The sequence below is a fragment of the Hyla sarda genome, chromosome 1 (assembly GCF_029499605.1).
Source record: "Hyla sarda isolate aHylSar1 chromosome 1, aHylSar1.hap1, whole genome shotgun sequence".
Lineage (NCBI taxonomy): Eukaryota > Metazoa > Chordata > Amphibia > Anura > Hylidae > Hyla > Hyla sarda.
In genome coordinates this window covers 155,716,648-155,744,203 of record NC_079189.1, presented here as the reverse complement: position 1 = coordinate 155,744,203, position 27,556 = coordinate 155,716,648, and the positions used below count along the sequence as shown (strand labels likewise).

General features: G+C 42.3%; 1 protein-coding gene across 2 annotated transcripts; it reads left to right on the top strand.

Annotated features, from left to right (window-relative positions):
- Positions 1–5,202: 5,202 nt before the first annotated feature.
- ELMOD2 (ELMO domain containing 2) lies at positions 5,203–26,967 on the top strand. 2 transcript variants are annotated; one of them, XM_056562924.1, is made up of 9 exons: positions 5,203–5,356; positions 7,596–7,741; positions 9,170–9,198; positions 17,223–17,320; positions 17,431–17,560; positions 18,840–18,973; positions 21,576–21,644; positions 24,591–24,724; positions 25,530–26,967. In XM_056562924.1, the coding sequence occupies exons 2-9, from the start codon at positions 7,597–7,599 to the stop codon at positions 25,667–25,669; spliced, it is 879 nt and encodes a 292-aa protein (XP_056418899.1). In that variant the 5' UTR covers positions 5,203–5,356; position 7,596; the 3' UTR covers positions 25,670–26,967. The 2 variants fall into 2 exon arrangements, with proteins under 2 accessions (XP_056418899.1, XP_056418898.1); XM_056562923.1 differs by lacking the exon at positions 5,203–5,356 and adding an exon at positions 5,553–5,713.
- The last annotated feature ends 589 nt before the right edge of the window (positions 26,968–27,556 follow it).

The following is a 27,556-nucleotide window of genomic DNA, read 5'->3' as shown; positions in this document are numbered from 1 at the left end:
TCATTTTAACCGTATGGACCTACAGAATAATGATAAGGTGTCATTTTTACCGAAAAATGTACTGCGTAGAAACGGAAGCCCCAAAAGTTACAAAATGGCATTTTTAAAGGGTTATGATTTTTAAAATGTAAGGAGGAAAAAACGAAAGTGCAAAAACTGGAAAACCCTCCGTCTCCAAGGTGTTAAATCAACTGGTGCCAGAAAGTTAAACCGATTTGTAAATCACTTCTATTAAAACATCTTAATCCTTGCAGTACTTATTAGCTGCTGAATACTACAGAGGAAATTATTTTCTATTTGGAACACAGAGCTCTCTGCTGACATCATGACCACAGTGGTCTCTGCTGACATCTCTGTCCATTTTAGGAACTGTCCAGAGCAGCATATGTTTTCTATGGCGATTTTCTCCTACTCTGGACAGTTCTTAAAATGGACAGAGATGTCAGCAGAGAGCACCGTGGTCATGATGTCATCAGAAAGCTCTGTGTTCCAAAAAGAAAAGAATTTCCTCTGTAGTATTCAGCCGCTAATAAGTACTGGAAGGATTAAGATTTTTTAATAGAAGGAATTTACAAATCTGTTTAATTTTCTGGCACCAGTTGATTAACCCCTTCCCGCTATTGGACGTATGCATACGTCCAGGCGAATTACACGTTCGCGCAAATGGACGTATGCATACGTCCAAGCGATCTCCTGCTCTGCCGCGGGCAGCGCAGGAGATCGCGGGTGGGACTCAGCTGTCAATCACAGCCGGAGTCCCACCGCAGCTGCCGGGGCCGCGATCGCGCCGGTCCCGGCAGCATTAACCCCATAGATGCCGTGATCAGTTCTGATCACGGCATCTATGGTGTTTGCAGGGGGAGCGCTCTCCCCCTGCCCATCAACGGCGGCTCCGCGATAAAATAAGGGGGATCGAGGGTGTCCAAGATCCCCCTCGATCCCGGGCACAGCAGGGGGAACCGTGTAGTGGCGGCAGCGGCGGTCACTTACCCGGCGGCGGCTGTGATCACGGCGGCGGTGGAGGCGAGTATGGCGCCGCGTGTCCGGGAGTCTGTTGCCTAGCAACATCTGCAGGGCGACCGTTTAGAGAGTGGTCTCTAAACTGTCGCCCTCCAGATGTTGCAAAACTACAACTCCCACCATGCCTTGACAGCTGTTTGCTGTGTTGGCATGCTGGGAGTTGTAGTTTTGCAAGATTTAGAGGGGTTCAGGCTGGAGATCACTGACAGTGGTCTCTAAACTGTTTGCTGTTTGCAGTTTGCTGTCTTAGCATGCTGAGATTTGTAGTTTTGCAACATCTGGAGGGCCACAGTTTATAGACCACTGTCAGTGATCTCCAGCCTGAACCCCTCTAAATCTTGCAAAACTACAACTCCCAGCATTTAGGAACAGCAAATGGCTGTCTTGGCATGCTGGGAGTTGTACTTGCGTGCCTCCAGCTGTTGCATAACTACATCTCCCAGCATTCCCTTTGGCAATCAGTACATGCTGAGAGTTGTAGTTCTGCAACAGCTGGAGGCACATTGGTTGGGAAATACCGAGTTAGGTAATAGGTTCTATTACCTAACTCAGTATTTTCCAACCAGTGTGCCTCCAGCTGTTGCAAAACTACAACTCTCAGCATGTACTGATTGCCAAAGGGAATGCTGGGAGATGTAGTTTTGCCCCCCCCCCCCTCCCATGTGAATGTACAGGTTACATTCACACTGGCGGCGGATTACAGTGAGTTCCCTGCTTCAAGTTTGAGCTGCAGCAGCCGCAGCTCAAACTCCTAGCGGGAGACTCAGTGTAATCCGCTGTCAGTGTGAATGTAACCTAAAAACACTACACTAACATAAAATAAAGAGTAAAACACTACATATACACACGTACACTGCCCCCCCCCACCACCACCCCTTCCCCCTCAATAAAAATGAAAAACGTATCCTACAGCAGTGTTTCCAAAACGGAGCCTCCAGCTGTTGCAAAACAAAAACTCCCAGCATTTCCGGACAGCCATTGACTGTCCAAGCATGCTGGGAGTTAAGCAACAGCTGGAGGCACCCTGTTTGAGAATCACTGGTGTAGAATACCCCTATGTCCACCCCTATGCAAATCCCTAATTTAGGCCTCAAATGCGCATGGCGCTCTCACTTTGGAGCACTGTCGTATTTCAAGGCAACAGTTTAGGGCCACATATGGGGTATCGCCGTACTCGGGAGAAATTGCCTAACAAATTTTGGGGGGCTTTTTCTCCTTTTACCCCTTATGAAAAGGTAAAGTTGGGGGTCTACATCAGCATGTTAGTGTAAAAAAAAAACATTTTTGTACACTAAAATACTGGTGTTGCCCCATACTTTAAAATTTCACAAGCGGTAAAAGAAAAAAAGCCTCCAAAATTTGTAACGCAATTTCTCCTGAGGACGGAGATACCCCATATGTGGGCGCAAAGTGTTCTGGGGACGCACAACAAGGCTCAGAAGGGAGAGTGCACCATGTAAATTTGAGGTCTAAATTGGTGATTTGCACAGGGGTGGCTGATTTTACAGCGGTTCTGACATAAGTGCAAAACAATAAATACCCACATGTGACCCCATTTTGGAAACTACACCCCTCACGGAATGTAACAAGGGGTACAGTGAGCATTTACACCCCACAGGTGTGTGACAGATCTTTGAAACAGGGGTCTGTGAAAATGAAAAATAACATTTTTAATTTGCACAGCCCACTGTTCCAAAGATCCGTCAAATGCCAGTGGGGTGTAAATTCTCCCTGCACCCCTTATTACCTTCCGTGAGGGGTGTAGTTTTAAAAATGGGGTCACATGTGGGGGGGTCCACTGTTCTGGCACCACGGGGGGGGGGGGGCTTTGGAAATGCACATGGCCAAATTCTCTCTCCAAAAGCTCAATGATGCTCCTTCTCTTCTGAGCATTGTAGTTCGCCCCCAGTGCACTTCACGTTCACTTATTGGGTATTTCCATACTCAGAAGAGGTGGGGTTACAAATTTTGGGGGGTATTTTCTGCTATTATCCCTTGTAAAAATGTAAAATTTGGGGGAAAACAAGCATTTAAGTGTAAAAAAAAAAAAAAAAAATTTACATATGCAAAAGTCGTGAAACACCTGTGGGGTATTAAGGTTCACTTTACCCCCTTGTTACGTTCCCCAAGGGGTCTAGTTTCCAAAATAGTATGCCATGTGGGTTTTTTTTCTGTCCTGGCACCATAGGTGCTTCCTAAATGCGGCATGCCCCCAGAGCAAAATTTGCTTCCAAAAAGCCAAATGTGCTCCTTCTCTTCTGAGACCTGTAGTGCGCCAGCAGAGCACTTTTCATCCCCATATTGGGTGTTTTCTGAATCGGGAGAAATTGGGCTTCAAATTTTGGGGGGTATTTTCTGCTATTACCTTTTTTAAAAATGTAAAATTTTTGCTAAACCAAGCATTTTTGGTTAAAAAAAAATTTTTTTTTTTACATATGCAAAAGTCGTGAAACACCTGTGGGGTATTAAGGTTCACTTTATCCCTTGTTACGTTCCCCGAGGGGTCTAGTTTCCAAAATGGTATGCCATGTCGTTTTTTTTTTGCTGTCCTGGCACCATAGGGGCTTCCTAAATGCGACATGCCCCCCGAGCAAAATTTGCTCTCAAAAAGCCAAATATGACTCCTTCTCTTCTGAGCATTGTAGTTCGCCCGTAATGCACTTCAGGTCAACTTATGGGGTACCTCCATACTCAGAAGAGATGGGGTTACAAATTTTGGGGGTATTTTCTGCTATTAACCCTTGCAAAAATGTGAAATTTGGGGGGAAACACACAGTTTAGTGAAAACATTTTTTTTTTTTTACATATGCAAAAGTCATGAAACACCTGTGGGGTATTAAGGCTCACTTAATTCCTTGTTACGTTCCTCAAGGGGTCTAGTTTCCAAAATGGTATGTCATGTTTCTTTTTTTTTTTTTGCTGTTGTGGCACCATAGGGGCTTCCTAAATGCAACATGCCCCCAAAAAACCATTTCAGAAAAACGTACTCTCCAAAATCCCCTTGTCGCTCCTTCGCTTCTGAGCCCTCTACTGCGCCCGCCGAACAATTTACATAGACATGAGGTATGTGCTTACTCGAGAGGAATTGGGCTACAAACTCAAGTATGAATTTTATCCTTTTACCCCTTGTAAAAATTCAAAAATTGGGTCTACAAGAACATGCAAATGTAAAAAATTAAGATTTTGAATTTTCTCCTTCACTTTGCTGCTTTTCCTGTGAAACACCTAAAGGGTTAAAACACTTACTGAATGTCATTTTGAATACTTTGGGGGGTGCAGTTTTTGTAATGGGGTCATTTATGGGGTATTTCTAATATGAAGACCCATCAAATCCACTTCAAACCTGAACTGGTCCATGAAAAATAGCGAGTTTGAAAATTTTGTGAAAAATTGTAAAATTGCTGCTGAACTTTGAAGCCCTCTGGTGTCTTCCAAAAGTAAAAACTCATAAATTTTATGATGAAAATATAAAGTAGACATATTGTATATGTGAATCAAAAAAAAATAATATTTGGAATATCCATTTTCCTTACAAGCAGAGAGCTTCAAAGTTAGAAAAATGCAAAATTTTAAATTTTTTCATCAAATTTGGGGATTTTTCACCAAGAAAGGATGCAAGTTACCACAAAAATCTTACCACTATGTTAAAGTAGAATATGTCACGAAAAAACAATCTCGGAATCAGATTGATAAGTAAAAGCATTCCAGAGTTATTAATGTTTAAAGTGACAGTGGTCAGATGTGCAAAAAAGGGCTGCGTCCTAGAGGTGAAAATGGGCTGTGTCCTTAAGGGGTTAAGAAAAGAAAAAAAAAAGAAAAAAGTTTTCCACCGGACTACTCCTTTAACAACTGCATGCTGGCAGTGCCCCGGCTGGTAAGGGGACAGGCTGCTCTATTCAAGTGTGTAATGACTAGTCACATTGCAGGCTAAAGCAGCCAATGCCTCTTGGGTTTTATTAGAACTACAACTCCCAGCATGCAGTTTCCGGACATACCGGAAAATGCCGTTTCAAACAGATGAACAACATCCTTGTAACGCAGAATACAATGACTACTTTGGTCTCCGTAGAGACGGAATTCTAGTCGCTCTTTTCACTGCGTCATAACACTAGAGCGCGCGGAGGAAGGAACACGGTGTCTCCTAGGCGCCATTTTGGCGGAGGTAACAGGTCATTGGGACTCTATGGAAGCGGCGACAACAACATGGCGCCTACCGATGTGCTGTGGTGTAACAGCTCTCCTGTGCTGTGACGTGGACTGACAGCTTTGGTGTGTAGCAATACATATTGATATACGTGCGGTTCTGCGGCTGACACTGAGGCTGATTCCTGATAAGGTGAGAGCCGTGGATTTGTATTAGGTGTCTCTGTATACCCGTGAAGAGGTGGTATATACCTCTTCACCTCGACATACGGGTTCCTATAGACAGACACACAGGTGTCCAGGACGGATCACATGACCCGCTCGTTCCTGCTGGGAAACTTTTCGCGTTGGTTTTAGTTGTGAATAAACGCGTCCTCTTCCTATGGATGTCCGGGGGTTTCTGTCCCATTTGCGATCTATAATCTGGATCTCTAAAGCTGTGTTCACACTGAGCGGTTTTATTTCGTTAAGTAAACTCAAAATAGTGCATGTTAAAAACGCAACAACATGCACAGTGTGAACACAGCCTTAGCTACAATGTAGGGATCAGGTGACCTGCTTTCTGATGCTTTGGGGGAAATCTTTGCAGTATTGAACAGATACAAACAAATTGTTGGCTGATCATAATTTTTCTCTGTGATACCTTGTAGTCTAGTGTGGATTTTGGGTCAGATAAGACCCTACATCAGTGGTCTCCAAACTGGACCTCCAGATATTACAAAACTACAACTCCCGTTATGGCCGGACAAAACGGTTGTACTTTTGCAACAGCTGGAGGTCCACAGTTTGGAGGCTGCAGAACTACACACGTACTGAGCTTCTCTAGGATTGTAATGTTCACACTTCGTAATTGCCAAGTAATTCTGTGAGCGGAACCATGCGATCGGAATTACGCGCTGTGAACTTATACATCAGTGTGAATAGGTTTCTGCGAGACCCGTTCACACTGAGCAATTTCAGCGGCGAACAATTCCGGCGCTGAAATTGTTCTACGCAAAGAAAGAACGTGTTTATTAGGAGAACTTGTGCTTCTTTACTGAGGGTGTATGGCATTGGTGATGACCTCGATTGGCTAGAAACACTTGCGGTTAATCAGTCTCCCACCGGGACTAGATCCAAGCGGACTGTGTTTCGCACTCGCTTCTTACAAGAGAGCGCAACAAGATCCACTCTCTTGGGAAAAGGAACTGGGCCTCATCCTCACGGAGGAAGAAAAGACTTGGATCTTGTCAAATTCACATGGTTTCTCTAAATGTGTAAAATGACAGGAAGGTCACTACAAACTACTCACCAGATGGTATCGAACACCTGAGTTACTCTTCTCCTGGGGGCTGGCGCCGGACACTCTGTGCTGGAGGTGCCATGCAGACACAGGCTCGCTTTCCACCTATGGAGGGACTGCTCCGGCCTAGTAGTAGTGGGCACTCAGGTGTTGCTGACGCCAGCTAAGATTTTTCTGGGACTTTTCAACCCGACCTACCATATGTCGCAGAAGTCTTTATTATCCCACCTTCTTGCAGCTGCTAAGGCATTGATCCCACTGCACTGGTTGCAGTCCGAGCCCCCCACTCACACATATGCAGGATGGAGGAACTCTCTAGTTGGAGTAACCATACACAGTTCTGTGCAGTATGGCGACCCTGGTTGGCTTATCGGGCCACACATTGAATGCCTGACAGACTGACGCAGCTCTATCATCTTGGACCAGTATTTCAAGTATTGAAGGGGACGCAGCATGCTTCTTGCCCCCCCCCTTCCCCTTGCCCACCTCGCTGCCATGGGTGGTTGCTTTGGTCACTCGAGCAGCAGGGTTTTTCCCCATATGTTCAATTTATCCCCTATCCTAAGACTCAGTGGGAGTCTTGATAACTGGGACCCCCACTGATCCCCAGAACAAGGTTAAAATACAGACCCAAATGAAAGAAGCGGGCTACGCATGCACGGCCACCATTTCATTCATCCGCTATATATTTTCTGTGCTCAGCATCAATTGGAAGGCCCACAGGGAAGGAATGAAGCAGCGGCAGTGTATGAGTAGCCCACTCCTTTCATTCAAGGCTGCATTATTACTTTGTGGATAGTGGCTAACTTGTCCAGATGGGGAGACCCCTTTAGGGTAGGGTCACACGTAGCATATACACTCTGTATTTAATTTCATATTTCTGTGCTAGCAAAGTCTATGAGAGTAATAATAAACACCCATAGATTTTGCTAGCACTGAAATACGCAGTATCAAATATGCAGGCATCAAATAGGCAGCGTATGTGCTACGTGTGACTCTACCCTAAAGGGCAAAGCCCTGGTGTCAGCATTACTTCATTACACTTTTTCTATAAAAGATTGCTTTATAACTTTGTTATTGTGAATAAAAGGGTTGTTTTACCGTGATCATATCTGTTTGCAAGTGTTTATTCTTTCTTTCTCTATTTTAGGATGCTTCTCTGTATCTGGCAGTATTTTTACAGCAACTATTTTAGATATTGGTTGAAATGGTTCCTAAGGCAAATAGATGGCAAATGTGAGCTGCAGAGGATTTGTGATGGGTCCAAGGATGGTGCTCGAAGGACACACCGGATAGGTATATTCTCCCCTATGCTGTTGTTTTGCTACCTTTAATTTAAAGTGTACCTATCGTCAACAAAAACTTTTTATACAGTGGTCCCTCAACATACAATGGTAATTTGTTCCAAACTACCCATCGTTTGTCGAATCCATCGTATGTTGAGGGATCCGTGCAATGTAAAGTATAGGAAGCTGTACTCACCTGTCCCCATCGCTCCGGACCAGGTCCTCACCGCTCCCGATGCTATCCAAGGGGCTCCCGATGCTGTCCCGCTGCTCCGGTGTCTTCTTCGCAATCCTCCGGCTTCTTCCGCATCTTCTGCAGGGTCCGGGCCTCGCTTTCTGGTGACGTTATTACGCTGCTGCGCCGGCACGGCGTGCGTAGTGACGTAATAACAACGCCAGAAAGCGAGGCCCGGACCCTGGAGAAGATGCGGAAGATGCTGGAGGATCGCGAAGTGGACCCAGAGCAGCGGGAATAGGTAGGCGAACCTGCCCGGGATGCTTAAACTGCTATCCGACAGCAGCTTAAGCATTTTGCGCTGTCGGATAGCAGTTAATGCGATGGCCCCGACATACAAAAGCATCGTATGTCGATGCTGACATCAACATGCCATGGCCTCTGAGAGGCCATCGTATGTCGATTTTATCATATGTCGGGGCCATCGTAGGTCGGGGGGTTACTGTATAATGTAGGTAATACCGTTATATGTATATTTGTAATATACATTGGTTACAAAATGTGTATATTTTTGTCCCTGCAGCTATTGTCTGGGTGTCTCTGAGGAGTCCAAATACAGGAAGTGAGGGCGGGACAAGCAGGGTTCTTTGCACTAAGAAATAGCAGGACAGTGTGCACTGAAGCTCTAAAACATTGGTCTTCAACCTGCAGACCTCCAGATGTTGCAAAACTACAACTCCCAGCATGCCCGGACAGCCGTTGGCTGTCCGGGCATGCTGGGAGTTGTAGTTTTGCAACATCTGGAGGTCCGCAGGTTGGAGACCACTGCTCTATAACATGCTCCTGGCTCATACATCAGGATGATTGACAAGCCAGGAGTCTGCACAGAGCCCTGCTGGTCCTGTCCTCACTTCCTGTGTTTGGACTCCTCATAGAGACCCACAGGAAATAGCTGCAGGGATGGCATTGTTTCACCCAAAAATATACACAATTTTGTCACGATCCCCACTTCTGGGCATGTTACATTTATTGTATAGCAAGTAGATAGGGGAGTATTTATCATGCTGTCTTATAGTCTCTTGTTGCCTATAACATCCAATCACAGCTCAGCGTTTATTCCTCATATTCCTCTGATAAATTAAAAACTGATGTGTTTGGTTTCCATGGACAATAAAGAGACTCTATAAGACGGTTTTATAAATCTCCCATAATGCTGAGTAGAATGATGCTAAAAAATTATAATTTTTTTTTTCTATATTTTAGAATATTCCTTGGAACACTCAAAAAGGAAGGTAAGAGTCATCACGTATAATTTCAAAATATTCAAAGTATACATCACATAATCTATGTAAAGTAAAAATTTATTTGTATGGAAATGCTGGAGATGCCCAAGTGCTGTAGTCGGGGATTTCCGATCGGTTCTGTTTGACCCTTTCAGTTCTGTTTGTATGGTGACCAGGCAGCATGAGAGTAACCTCATGGTACAATGAGTGTTAATTCAGAAATGTAATCTGCAGGGTTACAGCAGCAATGGATCTATATATAAAAAAAACTAAATGGGGGAGATTTATCAAAGTTGTCTATGTCCTGCATCAATATAGACCAAACTACAGAGGGTTAGGCCGGTCTATTGTGCGCCTAATTTATCAAAAGTCGCACGGCTCTTGATAAATTCTGTGCACAGACTTCGTGATCTATGCTTTAGACTATTTAAACCTGCTCCAGCATGGTCTGACATTTCAGTGTACTTTCAGCCGATACGACTTGTCCAATTTTCCAATGCATTTCCGTCTAAAATAGACTAGAATGCATCATGTTCTAAAAATCCTCTAGAGCAAAAGTCGCAGAAAAGTGGCAGATATTTAGACTGCGACTTTCTGTGCGACAAATTGAGACAGGAAAAAACTGTCTAAATCTATATATATAAAACTCAACGTGTGTGTTTATGTATGTATGTATGTATGTTCCACAAAAACTTCCAAACGGCTAAAGATATTAACATGAAACTTTGCACACATGTTACTTATATGTCAACAACAAACATAGGATAGGTAATTTAACCCTTACTCACCTCCATTTGCCAGGGGCGGGGCTTATGTATAAAGTCCTATACAAGTCATTGGAAATATGTGTTACTGCATAACTTCCAAACGGCTGGAGATATTTCCATAATACTTGGTCACATGTTACTTATATGTCCACTTAAAATATAGGACAGTTAATTTAACCCTTAACTGCCCCCATTTGTGAGGGTCAGGGTTTTTGTTTAAAGTCCCATGCAAATCAATGGGAAATGTAAGCTCCTACATAACTTCCGTACGGCTGGAGATATTTCAATACCTGGTACACATATTACGGGTCGGGATATGAGGACGGGATGGGAGGACGGGATGGGAGGACGGGATGGGAGGATAACTATATATGGCAAGGAAAAGAACTCCGTTGCCCTGGCGCTGCTTTCATACGATCCACTTCAAACTCCGTGACACGGGATATGGTATAACCAATATGTCTTTATTTCTCCATAAAAACGGTTAAAACATATGACAAATGGCAAAACGCATTTCGGGAATATAATTTCCCTTTCTCAATTGCTTAAAATTATACTAAACAATTATAAAAAGTAGGTAAAATAGCACTCTTAGGATAAGGTAGTGTAACACAGTCAGAATCAGACCTAGTTCAGATAAATATGTATTAAAAAAACTAAAATCAAAGTTGTATTCGTGCTGAGCCTCTTACAGCAAACGGGATGGTTTCCGGATCGATCACGAGGCTTGGATAAGCACGTACTACATGTTTATATTGTTGAAACGTATACTCTCCCATTCATTAGAAGGGTTAGCCAATCAGAAGGTTTTTGGTGGACGTCACTGTACGTTCATCTGGGGGACCAATAGGAGATGAGCCGGCTTTTTTCAGTTCAGCCAATAGGAGAGGTGCCTACTTCCAACTTGATAACAAGTGGGGACAAGTAGGAATAGTTCTTATGTATAGTAGTGCTTACCCGCTAGTACATGATTATGAAATTGACCAATAGGAATGTTGTAATTTGTAAGTGGTGATTGGTGAAGATTGTCAAAAGAGCTAGCCAATCGGGGAAACGCCTACTTCTGGTTACATGAATGGCAAGGTGTACTCGATGACCATATGCTCCTGGGTCTTCGCGCCTGTGTTGAATTTTGAACATGGGCATATTGACCAATAGGGATGCTCGTAAGTCAGGAATCGTGATTGGTGGGGACCCCATCACGGGCTGGCCAATAGGAGAAATGCCTACTCGTGGCTTCATAGACAGAAGGAAAAGTCATCATATGTATGTCCATGTTTTTAGCGCTAATTCTTAAATATGAAAACCAATGTGTTGACCAATCCAGATGCTCTATTCGTGAGCAGTGATTGGTGAAGATGACATCAGCGGCCGGCCAATGGGGCTTCTGTTGTTTTCTTCTCTTATTGATTTCGTAGTTAGTGATACCGAACGTACAGAGGCGGTATGTAGCAGTGGTCCTCAGTTTGTGTGTCTCCAGAGGATGAAAGTGTAGAACCGCAGGTTATTACCGTATGGTAGGTGTGTTTTTTCTTTGTTGGGGGAGTATATATTTATATAGTATGTTCAATATACTTGTTGAGACCCTGTGGGACCAAAGTTTTTAATTTGAAAATCCAAAAGTTTTCCCTCCAACAGAGTTGTGTATATTGCCGGTGGCAGGTTATTGGAATATGTTCAATTGGCACCACTGTAACTTGGCTAAAATCGTTCTGTTGAGCTGCAGCATGCCGGGATACACTATGCAATGCATATCCTGTTTTCACATTGAACCTGTGTTTGTTAGGCCGGGCGCTCAGATTTTGAGTAGTACGCCCAACGTATTGGATGCCACAAATGCATTCCAAGATATAGATGACAAAAGGTGTCTTACAGGACATCATGGTTTTAATCATATATGTCTCCCAAGTGATATTAGATTTGAAGTCCTTGCATCGATTCTTGGAATGTTTTTTGTCCATTTTTCTGAGTGGCAGCTTGCGAAATCCAGATTGCTGTTTCCATCGAATGGTTTAAAGTAAGTTTTTGTTGTGATTTTTTTCTGTTCGTCGTGTGATATAATGATATCCAGAAATTCTGCATTGTTGGTACAGTGTGTGAGAGTAAATTCCACATTCCAATTGTTCACATTGAGGGATGTGATGAAGTTGTTCAGGTCGAGATTGCTGCCATCCCAGATGATAAAAATATCATCAATCTACCTGCGGTATATGATGCAATGTTGAAAAAGGGGGTGTGGGTAGATATATGTATCCTCAAATGCCCCCATAAAGATATTTGCTAGGCTGGGTGCGAATTTCGTGCCCATCGCCGTGCCACAGTGTTGGCAATATATTCGCCCATTAAACTGGAAGAAGTTATGGTCCAGAATGAATTTTATTGCTTTTAGTATGAAGTTTTGCTGAGGTACCGGTATTTGACTGTCTGACTTCAGGTATTTGGATACAGCCGAGATGCCAAGATCATGTTCAATAATGGTATACAGTGATTTGATGTCCATGGTTAGGAATGAATAACTGTCCTTCCATTTTAAATCTATAATGGATGATATGAGGTCACTAGTGTCACGGGTGTATGATGGTAATTCGGTAACGTATTTTTGCAGGAGGCGATCAATATATTGGGAAAGGTTGAGGGTAAGTGAGTTAATCCCCGATATAATGGGGCGTCCTCGTGGTTTTAACGGGTGATTATGAATTTTTGGTAAGTAGTAGAAGAGTGGTGTATCCGGCTCAGATATTTTTATGTATTTATATTCCTGTTTATTTATGGCTCCAGTCTCCAGACCTTCATCCATTAGGAGTGTTAGTTCTTCGGCGTATATAGATGTCGTTTTTTTTTTTTCAAGAGTCATGTAGAACGTTGTGTCTGAAAGAAGACGGTTAGACTCTGTGATATACTGGTCGTAGTCTAGGATTACTAACTATTCCTCCTCCCTTATCTGCCGGTTTGATAACAATAGTGTCACCTTCTGCCAAATTTTTCAAGGCTTTCCTTTGTTGGAGGCTGAGATTATTTGATCGTTTCAGACTTTGTGGTCTTTTTATTATTAGTAAGTTCTTCGAATTCATTGGATACTGCTGCCATAAATGTTTCTACAAAATTTGGGTGGGGTAGAAACTGGATTTTGGTTTTAGTCCGGTGTTTATTTGAGGTGGTTCTGTCACGATATTGTATTCTGGCTGTGTGTCCGAAGAGGTGCCTCTGGATTTGGGGAGATTGAAAAATCTCTTTAGTGTCAGCTTCCTGATAAAGGAATTTAGATCTAGAAATAGATCAAAATCTTTCGAGGAGTTGGACAGGCAGAAGGACAATCCCTTCGCTAGAACACTTAGTTTGGTGGTACTCAAAACTCTTTTTGATAAGTTGAATATTTTGATAGTGTCCAGTGTGATTTCTGTTTTGCCGATTTCTGGTGTAAAATACGTGGAGTTGTTCTTATTTCTTGACAGATTTTGTTCTTTATTGAGTCCTCCTCTTCATCTTCTCTTTTCTTTTTTGTTTTGACAATCTGATTGGTGCTGCTAGGAATACATGTTCCACTGGTGGACGGGGATGGGGGTCCGGTGTATGTTTCAGAGTGGGGGGGGAAGTCCTAAAAAAAGACTCTGTGAGTGGGTTATTATTTTGTGGTGATATGGGGCTCACCGATCCACGGTGATCGGATCCAGGGTTATTGCATGGTGGGAAGAACTTAGCAAAGGAAAGATCATGGTTTACGGTATCCAAGGTCGGTGTGAGACTTCCATGTATGGTGATAAGCGAATCATCGAGAACCATTTCTTCGGGTGTTATGGGTGTTAAGTAACGACCCGAGGGTAAGGTGGATCCAGTGTTTTTTATGTATTCTAAAAGTTCTTCTGGGATCTGTTTAGTAGAAGGTGCCAATTCCGGAGGTGGTACTATGGGGATGGGTGTTGGTAGTGGTGCTGGGTGAGAGCGTCTCGGAGCGGGCACAGGTTTATAGGCTGCGGGAAAGGTGGAAGGGGCCCGTTGTTGCAGAGGTTTACGTGGTGCCTGTGGTTTTAGTCGCCTAGTCGGTTGAGCCTTTGGGGGGCGATTTCCTGTCTCTTTTAGCCAGTATTTTACATTATTATTCTTGTAATCTGATCTATCTGTTTAGTTTTTTAAGTTTTTGTGAGGCTAATTCTTTCTCATATTTTTGTATTTTAGAGGTGGTGGTTTTATCACAACTAGGATATTCATTTAGATGTTTTAGGTCAGGTGCAAAAATACTATTATCAATCTTATCAGACACGTTAACAAGATTATCATGTTTTTCAATTAGAATATTCAGTAAGGTACATGAACAAATAAAAAATAAAAACCTGTCAAGAAATAAGAACAACTCCACGTATTTAACACCAGAAATCGGCAAAACAGAAATCACACTGGACACTATTAAAATATTCAACTTATCAAAAAGAGTTTTGAGTACCACCGAACTAAGTGTTCTAGTGAAGGGATTGTCCTTCTGCCCGTCCATCTCCTCGAAAGATTTTGATCTATTTCTAGATCTAAATTCCTTTATCAGGAAGCTGACACTAAAGAGATTTTTCAATCTCCCCAAATCCAGAGGCACCTCTTCGGACACACAGGCTAAGTCAGAATTAGGGATAGACCGATATCGTTTTTTTAGGGCCGATACCAATAATCGGTGGATGTTAGGGCCGATAGCCGGTAACTTATACCGATATTCCGGTATAAGTTATCGGCTATTTATCCCCCCGCGACACCGCTGCAGATCATTGATTTAAAGCGGGCGCTTTAAATCAATGCACTGCAGTGGCTTTTGCGGTGCCATAGGCCGCCGCCGCCACCCGCTTCTCACCCCCTACCTGTCAGGGTGGTCCGGGCCATCCATCCTTCCTGTAGTGTCCGGCAGCATTCCGGGTGGAGGGTGAACCGGTCCGGGCTGTACTTCTTCTCCGGGGTCCTCTTCTCCACTCCGGGCAGGCTCCGGCCTAGTAACGCAGCATAGACGCCGCTGCGCAGCGACGCACCTGTCGTAGCGGCGTCTATGCAGCGTACTAGGCCGGAGCCTGCCTGGAGTGTAGAAGAGGACCCCGGAGAAGGAGAGCCCGGACCGGTTCACCCTCCACCCGGAATGCTGCCGGACACTACAGGAAGGATGGATGGCCCGGACCACCCCCATTACGGGTAAGTTTAATTTTTTTTATTGACTGGGAGGGTGGGGGAGGGGCCAGATCGGTATAGCGGTATGGGCAAAAATCCATACCGTGGGAGGAAAAAAAAACGGTATCCGGTTCTTACCGGTATACTGCCCAGCACTACAGTGGGGGGTGCAACGCGGTGCGGTGGGTCGGGGGGGCGGGGCATTATCGGCTTATCGGCAAGGTAATTGCCGATACCGATAATGCCCAAAATCGTGATTATCGGCCATTCCGATAATCGGTCGATCCCTAGTCAGAATACAATATCGTGACAGAACCACCTCAAATAAACACCGGACTAAAACCAAAATCCAGTTTCTACCCCACCCAATATCGGGGAAATTTCGTAGAAACATTTATGGCAGCAGTATCCAATGAATTCGAAGAACTTACTAATAATAAAAAGACAAAAAGACCAAAAAGTATGAAACGATCAAATAATCTCGGCCACCAACAAAGGAAAGCCTTGAAAAATTTGGCAGAAGATGACACTATTGTTATCAAACCGGCAGATAAGGGAGGAGGAATTGTCATCCTAGAGTACGACCAGTATATCACAGAGTCTAACGGTCTTCTTTCAGACACAACGTTCTACATGACTCTTGAAAAAAAGACATCTATATACGCCAAAGAACTAACACTCCTAATGGATGAAGGTCTGGAGACTGGAGCCATAAATAAACAGGAATATAAATACATAAAAATATCTGAGCCGGATACACCACTCTTCTACTACTTACCAAAAATTCATAAGCACCCGTTAAAACCACCAGGACGCCCCATTATATCGGGGATTAACTCACTTACCTCCAACCTTTCCCAATATATTGATCACCTCCTACAAAAATACGTTACCGAATTACCATCATACACCCGTGACACTAGTGACCTCATATCATCCATTATAGATTTAAAATGGAAGGACAGTTATTCATTCCTAAACATGGACATCAAATCACTGTATACCATTATTGAACATGATCTTGGCATCTCGGCTGTATCCAAATACCTGAAGTCAGACAGTCAAATACCGGTACCTCAACAGAAATGCGTTTTGCCATTTGTCATATGTTTTAACCATTTTTATGGAGAAATAAAAACATATTGGTTATACCATATCCCGTGTCACGGAGTTTGTAGTGGATCGTATGAAAGCAGCGCCACGGCAACGGAGTTCTTTTCCTCACCATATACAGATCTCGAGATCCATACGTCTGTACCCCATACGGAGGGGTTATGTGCATGAACCCAAGTGTCCTGCCAGGTGAGCACAACACCTATATTGCAGATCCTTGGTAAATTGTCTGGTTCTCACTGAATTACGCTAGGCGCTGTCCTCCTGTCTCTTTTTCTCTTTTTTTCTCTGAAGTGGGATAGGAGGTCGGGACAGGATGTCGGGATATGACAACAATATATGAGGATGGGATATGAAGTCAAAAGCTTCCTCCTTTGTTTATTTTCCTGCCCAACAGGGATTAGGAAGGAAAAACCGGGCAACGCCGGGTACTCAGCTAGTACTTTGATAAATATCCCCCAATGTGTGTATGTATGTTCCAGCATCACTTCCAAACGACTAAAGATGTTAACATGAAACTTGGCATACATGTTACTTATATGTCAGCAACAAACATAGGATAGGTGATTTAACCCTTACTCACCCCCATTTGCCAGGGGCGGGGTTTATGTTTAAAGTCCCATACAAGTCTATGGGAAATATATGTTACTGCATAACTTCCAAACGGCTGGAGATATTTCGATAATACTTGGTCACATGTTACTTATATGTCCACTTAAAATATAGGATAGTTAATTTAACCATTAACTACCCCCATTTGTGAGGGTCGGGGTTTGCAAATCAATGGAAAACTTATGTTCCCACATAACTTGTGGGAATTTATGTTCCCACAATACCTGGAACACATATTACGGGTCGTGATATGGGGTTGGGATATGACAACAATATATGGGGATGGGATATGAAGTCAAAAGCTTCCTCCTTTGTATATTTTCCTCCCCAACAAGGATTAGGAAGGAAAAACCGGGCAACACTGGGTACTCAGCTAGTATTTTATATGTACTGATCTTTCCACAGGTCCTGAGATGTGCTATCGATATTGCTGAAAATGAAGTTGACAGATATGTAGCTGATATTGTACAAGAAAAGAAAGTAAATGTGGAAAAAGATAAAAGGTTTGTAGCTTTTATACACAGCACATACTGGAAATTAAATTCTGATTCTGCAATTAAAATGTAGAAAAAAATACTTGGCTTTAGTGAAAAATGTTTGCCTTTTCTTTTAGGTTTCAGATAAACTTAAGGATATGCTTATTACAGATCTCTGGCTATAAGAAGCTCTATTTGGATGTGGAGAGTGTAAGGAAGCAGCCATATGACTCCGACAATCCTCAACATGAGCAGCAGCTGTTGGAGGTGAATGAATTCTCATACATAGTAGTTCTCCATTGTTTACGTATCTGCTTTTATGCATCTAGTTATAAGGCCCCATGTACCCAACAGAAATTAGGGAGACCAACATTTAGCATTAAAATATTCAGTTTATGAAACTACTCCTCCTTTTAACATTTTCCAGGGGAAAAACAGGCTTCATGCTTCAAAATTTCCGTAAATTTTCCATCTCTATCCATCACACCCAAGTTTAGCTGCGCAGCATTTCCTGGTTTTTATCGCAACACAAAGAAATGCTTTCTTAGCCAGTGCCTGGCTGCAGTGTCCCCCAGTGCTAGATTGTACAGAATGTATACAGTAGTCTCTAGTACAGTGATCCCTCAACTTACAATGGCCTCAACATACAATATTTTCAGCATACAATGGTCTTTTCTGGACCATTGTAAGTTGAAACCATACTCAACATATAAAGTACAGGCAGTCCAGATCTGTAAAATGTGTCAATGGCTGAAAGAACTGACCAATCAGAATGGGCAGTCACTGGTAAAACCCCTGTATTACTGAAGCGTATGCACTGACTGGTGTCTGGTAGCGCCCCCTACAGTACAGGGAGGTATTACATGTTCTTCTGTACACTTTACCTGTACTAGGGTTACCTGCTCCTTTGGGCGCCAGGTGAGGGCGGCTCCATTACTTTTTTTAGGACATTGCGTGTACTGTACAGGACCCCAAAGAAGATCCTGTCCTCTACATAGATCAGTTTTTCCCAAGCAGGGTCCCCCCAGCTGTTGCAAAACTACAACTCCCATCATGCCCGGACAGCCTTTGGCCGTCCGGTCATGCTGGGAGTTGTAGTTTTGCAACAGCTGGAGGCTCCCTGCTTGGGAAACATTGACATAGACAGTGATTACAGCTCCCAGCAGATCTTTCTTACTTTTATATGTAAGGACTTGTTTTATCTATATCAGTTATCTACTTATTTTTCTTTAATTTTCACTTTTTCCTATTTTTGGATGACATTTTGGTGCCTTTAGAACCAATTACCAGGTTTCCATAGAGTTCTGGTCTCAACATACAATGGTTTCAACATACAATGGTCGTCCTGGAACCAATTAATATTGTTACTTGAGGGACTACTGTATTCATGAAACAGTGTTTATATTTTTTCACTTAATCAAAACTAAAAGCTTTTCGCATATACACTAATAAACACGATATCGAGACTAAAGGAGAATTGCATGTATGATATTAGTAAAGAAACTTTTAATACCTAATCTAACTGTGTTTTATATCACTGTTTTAGCTTTGGGACTTACTAATGCCTCATGAGAAGCTGAAGTCTAGAATCACAAAGCAGTGGGGGGACATAGGCTTTCAAGGGGATGATCCAAAGACTGATTTCCGTGGTATGGGCTTTCTGGGACTGGCTAATTTGTTGTAAGTTCATCTTTTTGTTGGTTTTGCTGTCTAATCTTTAGAGTGATGATGGACAATTTATGCTATACATAATTTACAAAGACCCTGTGGGGGTGGAAACATTTGTATGCTCTTTTTTTTGCTTATGTAAAAATTATTGATGTTGTACTATATGTGTGTATACATATTTACAAACTTTCACCACCACAACCTGTAATTTCCAAAGCCCTGCAGTTCACAGGTTTGTTACCCAAAGGTCCTTAAAGGGGTACTCTGCCCCTGGACTTCTTAAGGGATAAGATGTCTGATCGTGGGGCTCCTGCAGCTGGGACCACCTACGATCTCCCTGCAGCACCAGGCGTTCTTTAGAAGGCTCAAGATGGCACAGCCACGTCCCCTTATGCCGTCATGGCCATACCTCTTCAATGCAAATCTATGGGAGGGGGCGTGGCGGCCGCCATGCCCCCTCCCATAGACTTTCATTGAGAGGGATGGAGTGATGTCACAAGGAGAGGGGGGAATTGGCCGTGACGTCACGAACCTCCGGAGCCACATCGCTAGTCATCAAGCACGTAGTGAAGTTCGCTCCATGCATCGGACAACTGTGGTGCTGCAGCAGAGATCGTGGGGGGACATTGGCGGGACCCACGCGATCAGACATCTTATCCCCTATTCTTTAACCCCTTAAGGACGCAGGACGTAAATGTACGTCCTGGTGCGGTGGTACTTAACGCACCAGGACGTACATTTACGTCCTAAGCATAACCGCGGGCATCGGAGCGATGCCCGTGTCATGCGCGGCTGATCCCGGCTGCTGATCGCAGCCAGGGACCCGCCGGCAATGGCCGACGCCCGCGATCTCGCGGGCGTCCGCCATTAACCCCTCAGGTGCCGGGATCAATACAGATCCCGGCATCTGCGGCAGTGCGCGATTTGAATGAATGATCGGATCGCCCGCAGCGCTGCTGCGGGGATCCGATCATTCATAACGCCACACGGAGGTCCCCTCTCCTTCCTCCGTGCGGCTCCCGGCGTCTCCTGCTCTGGTCTGTGATCGAGCAGACCAGAGCAGGAGATGACCGATAATACTGATCTGTTCTATGTCCTATACATAGAACAGATCAGTATTAGCAATCATGGTATTGCTATGAATAGTCCCCTATGGGGACTATTCTAGTGTAAAAAAAAAATGTAAAAAAATGTAAAAGTAAAAAAAAGTGAAAAATCCCCTCTCCAAATAAAAAAGTAAAACGTCCGTTTTTTCCTATTTTACCCCCAAAAAGCGTAAAATTTTTTTTATAGACATATTTGGTATCGCCGCGTGCGTAAATGTCCGAACTATTAAAATAAAATGTTAATGATCCCGTACGGTTAACGGCGTGAACGAAAAAAAAAAAAAGGCCAAAATTCCTACTTTTTTAATACATTTTATTAAAAAAAAAATTATAAAAAATGTATTAAAAGTTTTTTATATGCAAATGTGGTATCAAAAAAAAGTACAGATCATGGCGCAAAAAATGAGCCCCCATACCGCCGCTTATACGGAAAAATAAAAAAGTTATAGGTCATCAAAATAAAGGGATTATAAACGTACTAATTTGGTTAAAAAGTTAGTGATTTTTTTTTTAAGCACAACAATAATATAAAAGTATGTAATAATGGGTATCATTTTAATCGTATTGACCCTCAGAATAAAGAACACACGTCATTTTTACCATAAATTGTACGGCGTGAAAACGAAACCTTCCAAAATTAGCAAAATTGCGTTTTTCGTTTTAATTTCCCCACAAAAATAGTGTTTTTTGGTTGCGCCATACATTTTATGATATAATGAGTGATGTCATTGCAAAGGACAACTGGTCGCGCAAAAAACGAGCCCTCATACTAGTCTGTGGATGAAAATATAAAAGAGTTATGATTTTTAGAAGGCGAGGAGGAAAAAATGAAAACGTAAAAATTTAATTGTCTGAGTCCAAAATGGGCTGAGTCCTTAAGGGGTTAATGTGAAAATCAAAACTTTGTCATAAATATTTTTTTCCAATTATTCTGTGTTCACTAGGGGAGAGAAACTGGGGCAGTGGCGGTTTCTGGCCCCGCAAAAGCCGCTGCAGTTCATTGATTTAAAGCATCCACTTCTGCGGGGCCGAGTGGGGGGAAATAGCCGATAACTTATACCGGAATATCGGTATAAGTTATTCGCTATCGGCCTGAAAGGTCACAGAAAATCGATATCGGTCGATCCCTAATAGAAATATACAAATATCTTTACACATTTTTGGCTTGCAATACTGCTTTCGCCATGTTTGTGGCTAGTGGCATTTTTTCAGAAAGCACGCTCTAGGTATGGCATCTATAGATTTCAGTTAAAATAATGAGAAATAACTATAGTTTTCAAACTTGCTAAATTTAAAATATACCTACAATCTTGAAAAATAATTTTCATGAATTTCCAAATGCAAAAATACCCTGTGTGGACCCGGCTTAATAAAATCCAGTCTATTAGGCTTTGATCCTTCCATTTATCTTGCCAACCAGCTGCTGTACTATTTGGAACTTGGCTGTATACCAATAGATTGTTGAAGTATAATAATTTTGTGATCTCTCTTGTATTTTATTCTTTTAGGTATTTTAGTAGAAATTACACAGAAGAATCTCGTTTAATATTGTCTCATTCCAATCATCCAAAAATTGGGTAAGGCTATTTAAGTTAAAGGGGTATTTTGGTGTTCTAAATTATTCTATTGCTGGGGCAGATGCTGCCACACTGATTCCATAGGACACCAAGCTTATATACAGTTGATCCTTTTATCTATTTGTTTACTGGTCTTCTACTTACATAATCTTTACTGTGTGAAGCATCAGCCTTTCTAAAGGCACCTCTCTGGGTATATATAGGGCATTTCTGAAAAATAGCAGTGCATTTGTGTTGGTCATATTCTAAATATTTATCTATAGAAGACATAATTGAAATTTAGACTTAATGATGTTAGGCGGGGTGCAGACTGAGACATTTCACTGAGTAATTACACTTGGAAATTCTGGCGCAGCAGAATCCCATTGCAAAGTGCAGACTATGAAAGTTCAACACTGGAAATCCGCTGAAGAAAGAATTGATCTCGGTCATTCTTTTGGCGGAATCCGTGTGAAATTCATTTATGGGGATGACAAGGTCCGAGCAGTCCCTTTTGGAATCTCCATCCGGAATATTTCCATCCAGAGATTCCCTAATGTTAATCTAGTCTTAGTGTGTGTCAGTCGTTTACTATGTTGCTATTTAATACACTATAACCACTGCCTCGATAAACTGTCATCTTGTACATGACAGTGTTTTATGACTATCATAGATTTCTATAATGGGATGTATTAACAAAAAGTGGTCTTTATGATCTGTTTGTGTGACTGACACTGTTTTAAGCCCAGCTAAATTTTATTTCTTCAAGTGCAGCAGGTGCATATGTATCTGATTATCACTATCACTTGAAGGGAGGTTACCATATCTGGTAGCCTGAGCTGGATGATTCCTTTTTTGAGGGTGTAAATTCTGTCTGCATATGCGAGCAGTGGTATGACCCCTGTCTGAGCTTCCTATTTTTTTTTTATTAGTAAAGACCCTGCAGTTCTTTTATATTTTACTGATTCCACATGATGTCTGTGGCGTATATATCGATATAGAACGGCTTCTAAGAGGTTCCAGAGCGGGAGTGCCCTTGTAAGCAGGGATACCTGCATATAAAAGACAGGTCCTAAATAGTGCAGTAGGGACTACCCATAGTCCAACACTACATCACCCTCTTGTGATGCCTGCATCCTCTCTAACTCGTAGAATTAAGGTGTAAGGTGGTCCTGACTACAGATACAATTTATGGCATGTCATATAACCTGGATATGTGTGGACTACCGTTAAGGTTAATACCACTCTCTTTGTTGCTGATGGTCCAATTATAATTGATAATTATCAATATAGTGGAGAAGGCTTCTAGGAGGTTTTGCTGTCCTCTGGGCCTATAGTATAGCAGCAAGACAGTGATCACTGCAAGCCAGGGAGTAAACAGTGTTACCACGCGCATAAACCCTCTCCATCTCTTGATCGTTGGGGGTCTCAGCACTGACTGTCTCTGTGACATGTCAATTTTATTTTTCCTTTTTCTTTTTAGTACTATGCCCATACAGGTGCTTAATAGAAAAATTGGTTGGGAGGGTTGGGCGATCCACTGCTGTGGTAGCCTGAAGGCTTACCTCATGTCCTGTCCTAGCTCCGGCGCTCAGAATTTGTTGGGTCCTCAAGGGGTAAAAATTGTCATCTTCTGACCCCTATAACTTTTTAATTTTTCCGCATACGGGGCTATATGAGGGCTCGCCTTGGTCTGTAGTTTTTATCGGTACCATTTTTGTTTTGTGGTATATGGAATGACCAAAAATTCAGTTTTTGGACTTTTTTTTTTTTTACGTGTACGCCATCGACCGTGCGGTTTAGCTAACCTTATATATTAATAGTTCAGACATTTACGCACGCGGTGGTACCACATTATTTTTTAATTACATTATTTTATAAAAAAAAATAGGAAAGGAGGGTGATTCAAACATGTATTAGGGAGGGGCTTTATTCAATTTTTTTTTTTTTTAGCCCACACAGGGGGCTATACCATGCAATCTTCTGATGGCATTCACTGATCACTGCTATGCCATAGCATAGCACTGATCAGTGTTATCGGCGCTCTGCTGCTCCAGCTTGCTGAGCAGGCATGGAGCAGTAGATCGCCAATCGGACGACCAGGAGGCAGGTGAGAACCTTCCTGTCATCTAGTAAGCTGATCGGGAAATCGTGATTCTGTCGCGATAGTCCCGATCAGATCCGCTGAGCTGCCAGGATAGTTTTACTTTCAATTTAGACGCTGTGATCAACTTTGACCATGGCGTCTAAAGGGTTGATGCCGGGCATCGGCCCAATCGGCGGTGCCCGGCATTAGCCATGGGTCCTGGCTGCCCATAGCAACCGGGACCCACGGGGTTTAACCCGTTCTCCGCTCATGAGAACGGTTTAAACCCCATTAGCCAGACTCAGGACATACAGGTATGCCCTGAGTCCTTAAGGGGCCTATCCTTAGAACAGACCACCAATATCAGATAGGTGGCTCTGTTCCATTCAAGTTATGGAACTAAGCTACTTGTAGTACCAGGCACATCTGTTAAAAAATATACAGCACTTGGTAATGAAGAAACTGCAGCACTTTGCCTGTGTTCTAGGACCCCTTTAGTCAGCTGATTGGTAGGAGTGTCAATTAAAGTCCCTTAAAAAAAATCATTAAAAATAAAAAGGTAATGGGAAAAGGGCATGAATCGCTACTAGATGATGCCAGGGTATAGTCGGCTTGTTACCAGCATCAAGGCAATCACATTGTTTTATTGAGTCCTGAATAAGTGAAAATAGAGAAGGCAAAATCAGCCTTTTGGTTATACATGGAAGCCTAAGAAAGCCTTCACTTTCTTTGAAGAATTGCTGGATACTTCTCTTGGGGTATATTATTTGTTGGGGCTTGTAACTCTTTTGGCAGGGTCTGTTGACCTACATTTAAAGTTTGTTCTTTTTTGCAGCAGATAGATACATACGTGAATGATTAAAGGATTGTGTCTTTTATAGGTATTCCTATGCTATTGTTGGCATCAATCTGACAGAAATGGCATACAGTTTACTCAAGAGCGGTGCTCTGAAGTCTCACTTCTATAACATGGTTCCTGGATTCCCTGAGATGAAATGCTTTCATCAGTTTTTTTGTAAGTTTTTTTTGTAATAATTATTTATATTTTTGCTTGCATATTCTTTTTTTTTTATTGTTGTGTGTATATATTTTTTTATTTAGAGTAACAAAAAATATTACTATATATAGAAGCCAAAAATACTACTAAGTTCACATTTGCGCTCAGGGCCAGAATACTGAGCTGGACGGTCCGTTGCACATTTAACAGTATTTGACAAGACAAAGATAACTGCTTGCAGTATTTTTTATTTTTTTATTATGCAGACCAGATCCTGCATAATAAATTAAATCTGCGGCTGAGCCCCCCCCCCCCCCCCCCAGATGAACTGCAATGCAAATGTGAAATTAGCCTTAGTACCATATTTATGGTGACCTTTCCAAGCTTGCTTAATACAGTGAAACCTTTCTAAGTGACCACTTCACCTCTCTGTGATGGCCACCCCTCTTATCCAGACCAGACAGTGTTAGTATGCAAAATTTTGAATACACTAATAAAAATATCTGATTTTAAACAAAAAAAAAAAAAAAAAAAGAAAATGTTCTTGTCCGTCGAGGGCTAAGTGATTAGTAAGAACGGCCGTGCGCCTCTTTTTCCTTTCTCTGTTTATGGGCCCGAGCTGGTCCCATAGACTTGCATTATGTGACTGTCTTAGCTCACATGGGGCAAGCATTTCTCCCAGCTCCATCTAGCGATCAGTCAGGATCTGAACAATAAAAAAAGGTTTTTATAGATCTGTATGACATATGAAAAGTTTGTTTTTGTGATGGTTTCCATTTAAATATTTAGTGTTTATCATTTTTACGTACTTTTTTTTTCCCAGGCTATCTTTTGTATGAATTTGACAAGTTCTGGATTAAAGAAGAACCTGAGAGTATTATGCATTTCAACCAGTACAGAGAAAAATTTCATGATCAGATCAAGCACCTCCTCAGTGACCCAGATGTCATACTGACTCTTTAACGGCATCAAAAATCCTCATAATTTATGTATTCAAGGCTCTTGGTATCTTGTATTATTTAATGACATTTTTCCATGTAATGTTGTGTTTGATGTGAATTTTTGTTTTACTAAGGCTAACTGACAATCAGATTCTATGTATATTTGCACCAAAAGTGGTCTAAGTCATTGTTATCTAAATGGGTTTGCCATCAGTCCAGTGTTCACCTGTAATTTCGTTCTCGCCTAAGGGCCTTTTACATTGGCAATTCTTGGCTGAAAGACTGATTATTGCCCCATTTAAAAGACCAGCACTCAGCTGAAGAACAAGTAAGCCATCATTTATTGGCTGATTGCTGGGTTCTTGTAGCACTACAAATCATTATTGTTTGGCTTTACATCTCCCTTTTGTAAAGAGGGAATGTGCAGCTGACAACCATCATTTGTGCGGCCCTGGGCACACAATCATTGAGCCATGTAAAAGGCTCTTTAAATTAGGCATGTTTTTTTTTTTCATATAAAAGGCCCCTTTGTGGGTTATAATGTAATATCATCCTTGTAGCTCAATACAATGCATTTCTGTCACATAATCTTGATGTCTTTAATGCATATGATGTAGATTTTGCCCAGCAAAATGTGTCAACTTATCTTTGCTTACCACCTTTATACTGAGCTTTTTTGTCATAGTGTCCTACATTGTTGCCTAGACCATAAGTGTTTTAGATGCGGTACTCAAGAAAGATATGTATGTTTGCCACAGATTTTTGTCTATTCCCATTATCACTACCAGTCTCCAAGTTTTTTTTTGCAGTAGTTATTGCAGTGTCATCTGGAATAGGGGAAGTTTCACTTAAATCTTTCTCCTGACAGCAGGGGTTGCTGGGGCTTAACTGGTTGATGGGGCTCGAACTGGTTGATGGGTTGGTGGGGCTCGAACTGGTTGACTTACTGGTTCTGTGAAGCTGTCTAGGGCAAACAGTCTGAACCAGAGTTGCCCATGGTTTTCCATTACAGCACAGTTGAAGTCAATATATATATAATTTCAGAAGATGAGTGTGTATGATATTTCTCTTAAATAAGTGGTTATTTTCAGAATTTGCTTTTATGTTGTAAGTTTACATTTCTTGGGCACATACTTCAAACCCTTGGCAATCTCTCATGGTTGTGATGCTGCTGAAAGCGAAGACCGTCTTTAACAAGCAAGAAGCAGATCTTTAATAATATGTTAAAGTATTTTAATGTGTTCAATAGACCTTAACTGTCTATATCTATAGCTTAAAAGGGTACTCTGCTGATCAGCATTTGAAACAAACTGTTCCGAACGCTGGAGCCAGTGCCGGGAGCTTGTGATGTCATAGCCCTGCCCCCTTATGACATCACACCCCACCCCCTTAATGCAAGTCTATGGGAGGGGGCGTGAAGGGCGGGGCTATGACATCACGAGCTCCCGGCACCGGATCCAGCGTTCGAAACAGTTTGTTCCAAATGCTGAGCAGCAGAGTACCCCTTTAAGTTGGTCTATATTGTTGGGTTGTTTTGTGTGAGGTCCATTGCTGGCAATGGGTAAAAGTGCTTAGCACTATCATATTTCTTCACATTCCTTGTGCTTTTGATGTTTCCAGTTGCTGTGTGCATTTCATCTATTGTTCTTACAGTTGGTTATCACATGTTTTTTAAGCAATAATTAGAGTTAATCTAAAACAGACCAAGACAACATATTGCACCAAATGCTTTTTCTCTTTGCCTCTATGCCCAATAAGGTGCCCACCTTGATGCTACTTCAGCCAGGTGGAAGCAGTTATTTTACACTATATGCTCTACCCTTTTTTTTTTGTCATGGCTTCAGTCTAAAAGCTTTAGAGCTCTGCATCATTTGGCACTAGATCTGTAAATAAAGATATAATGCTGCAG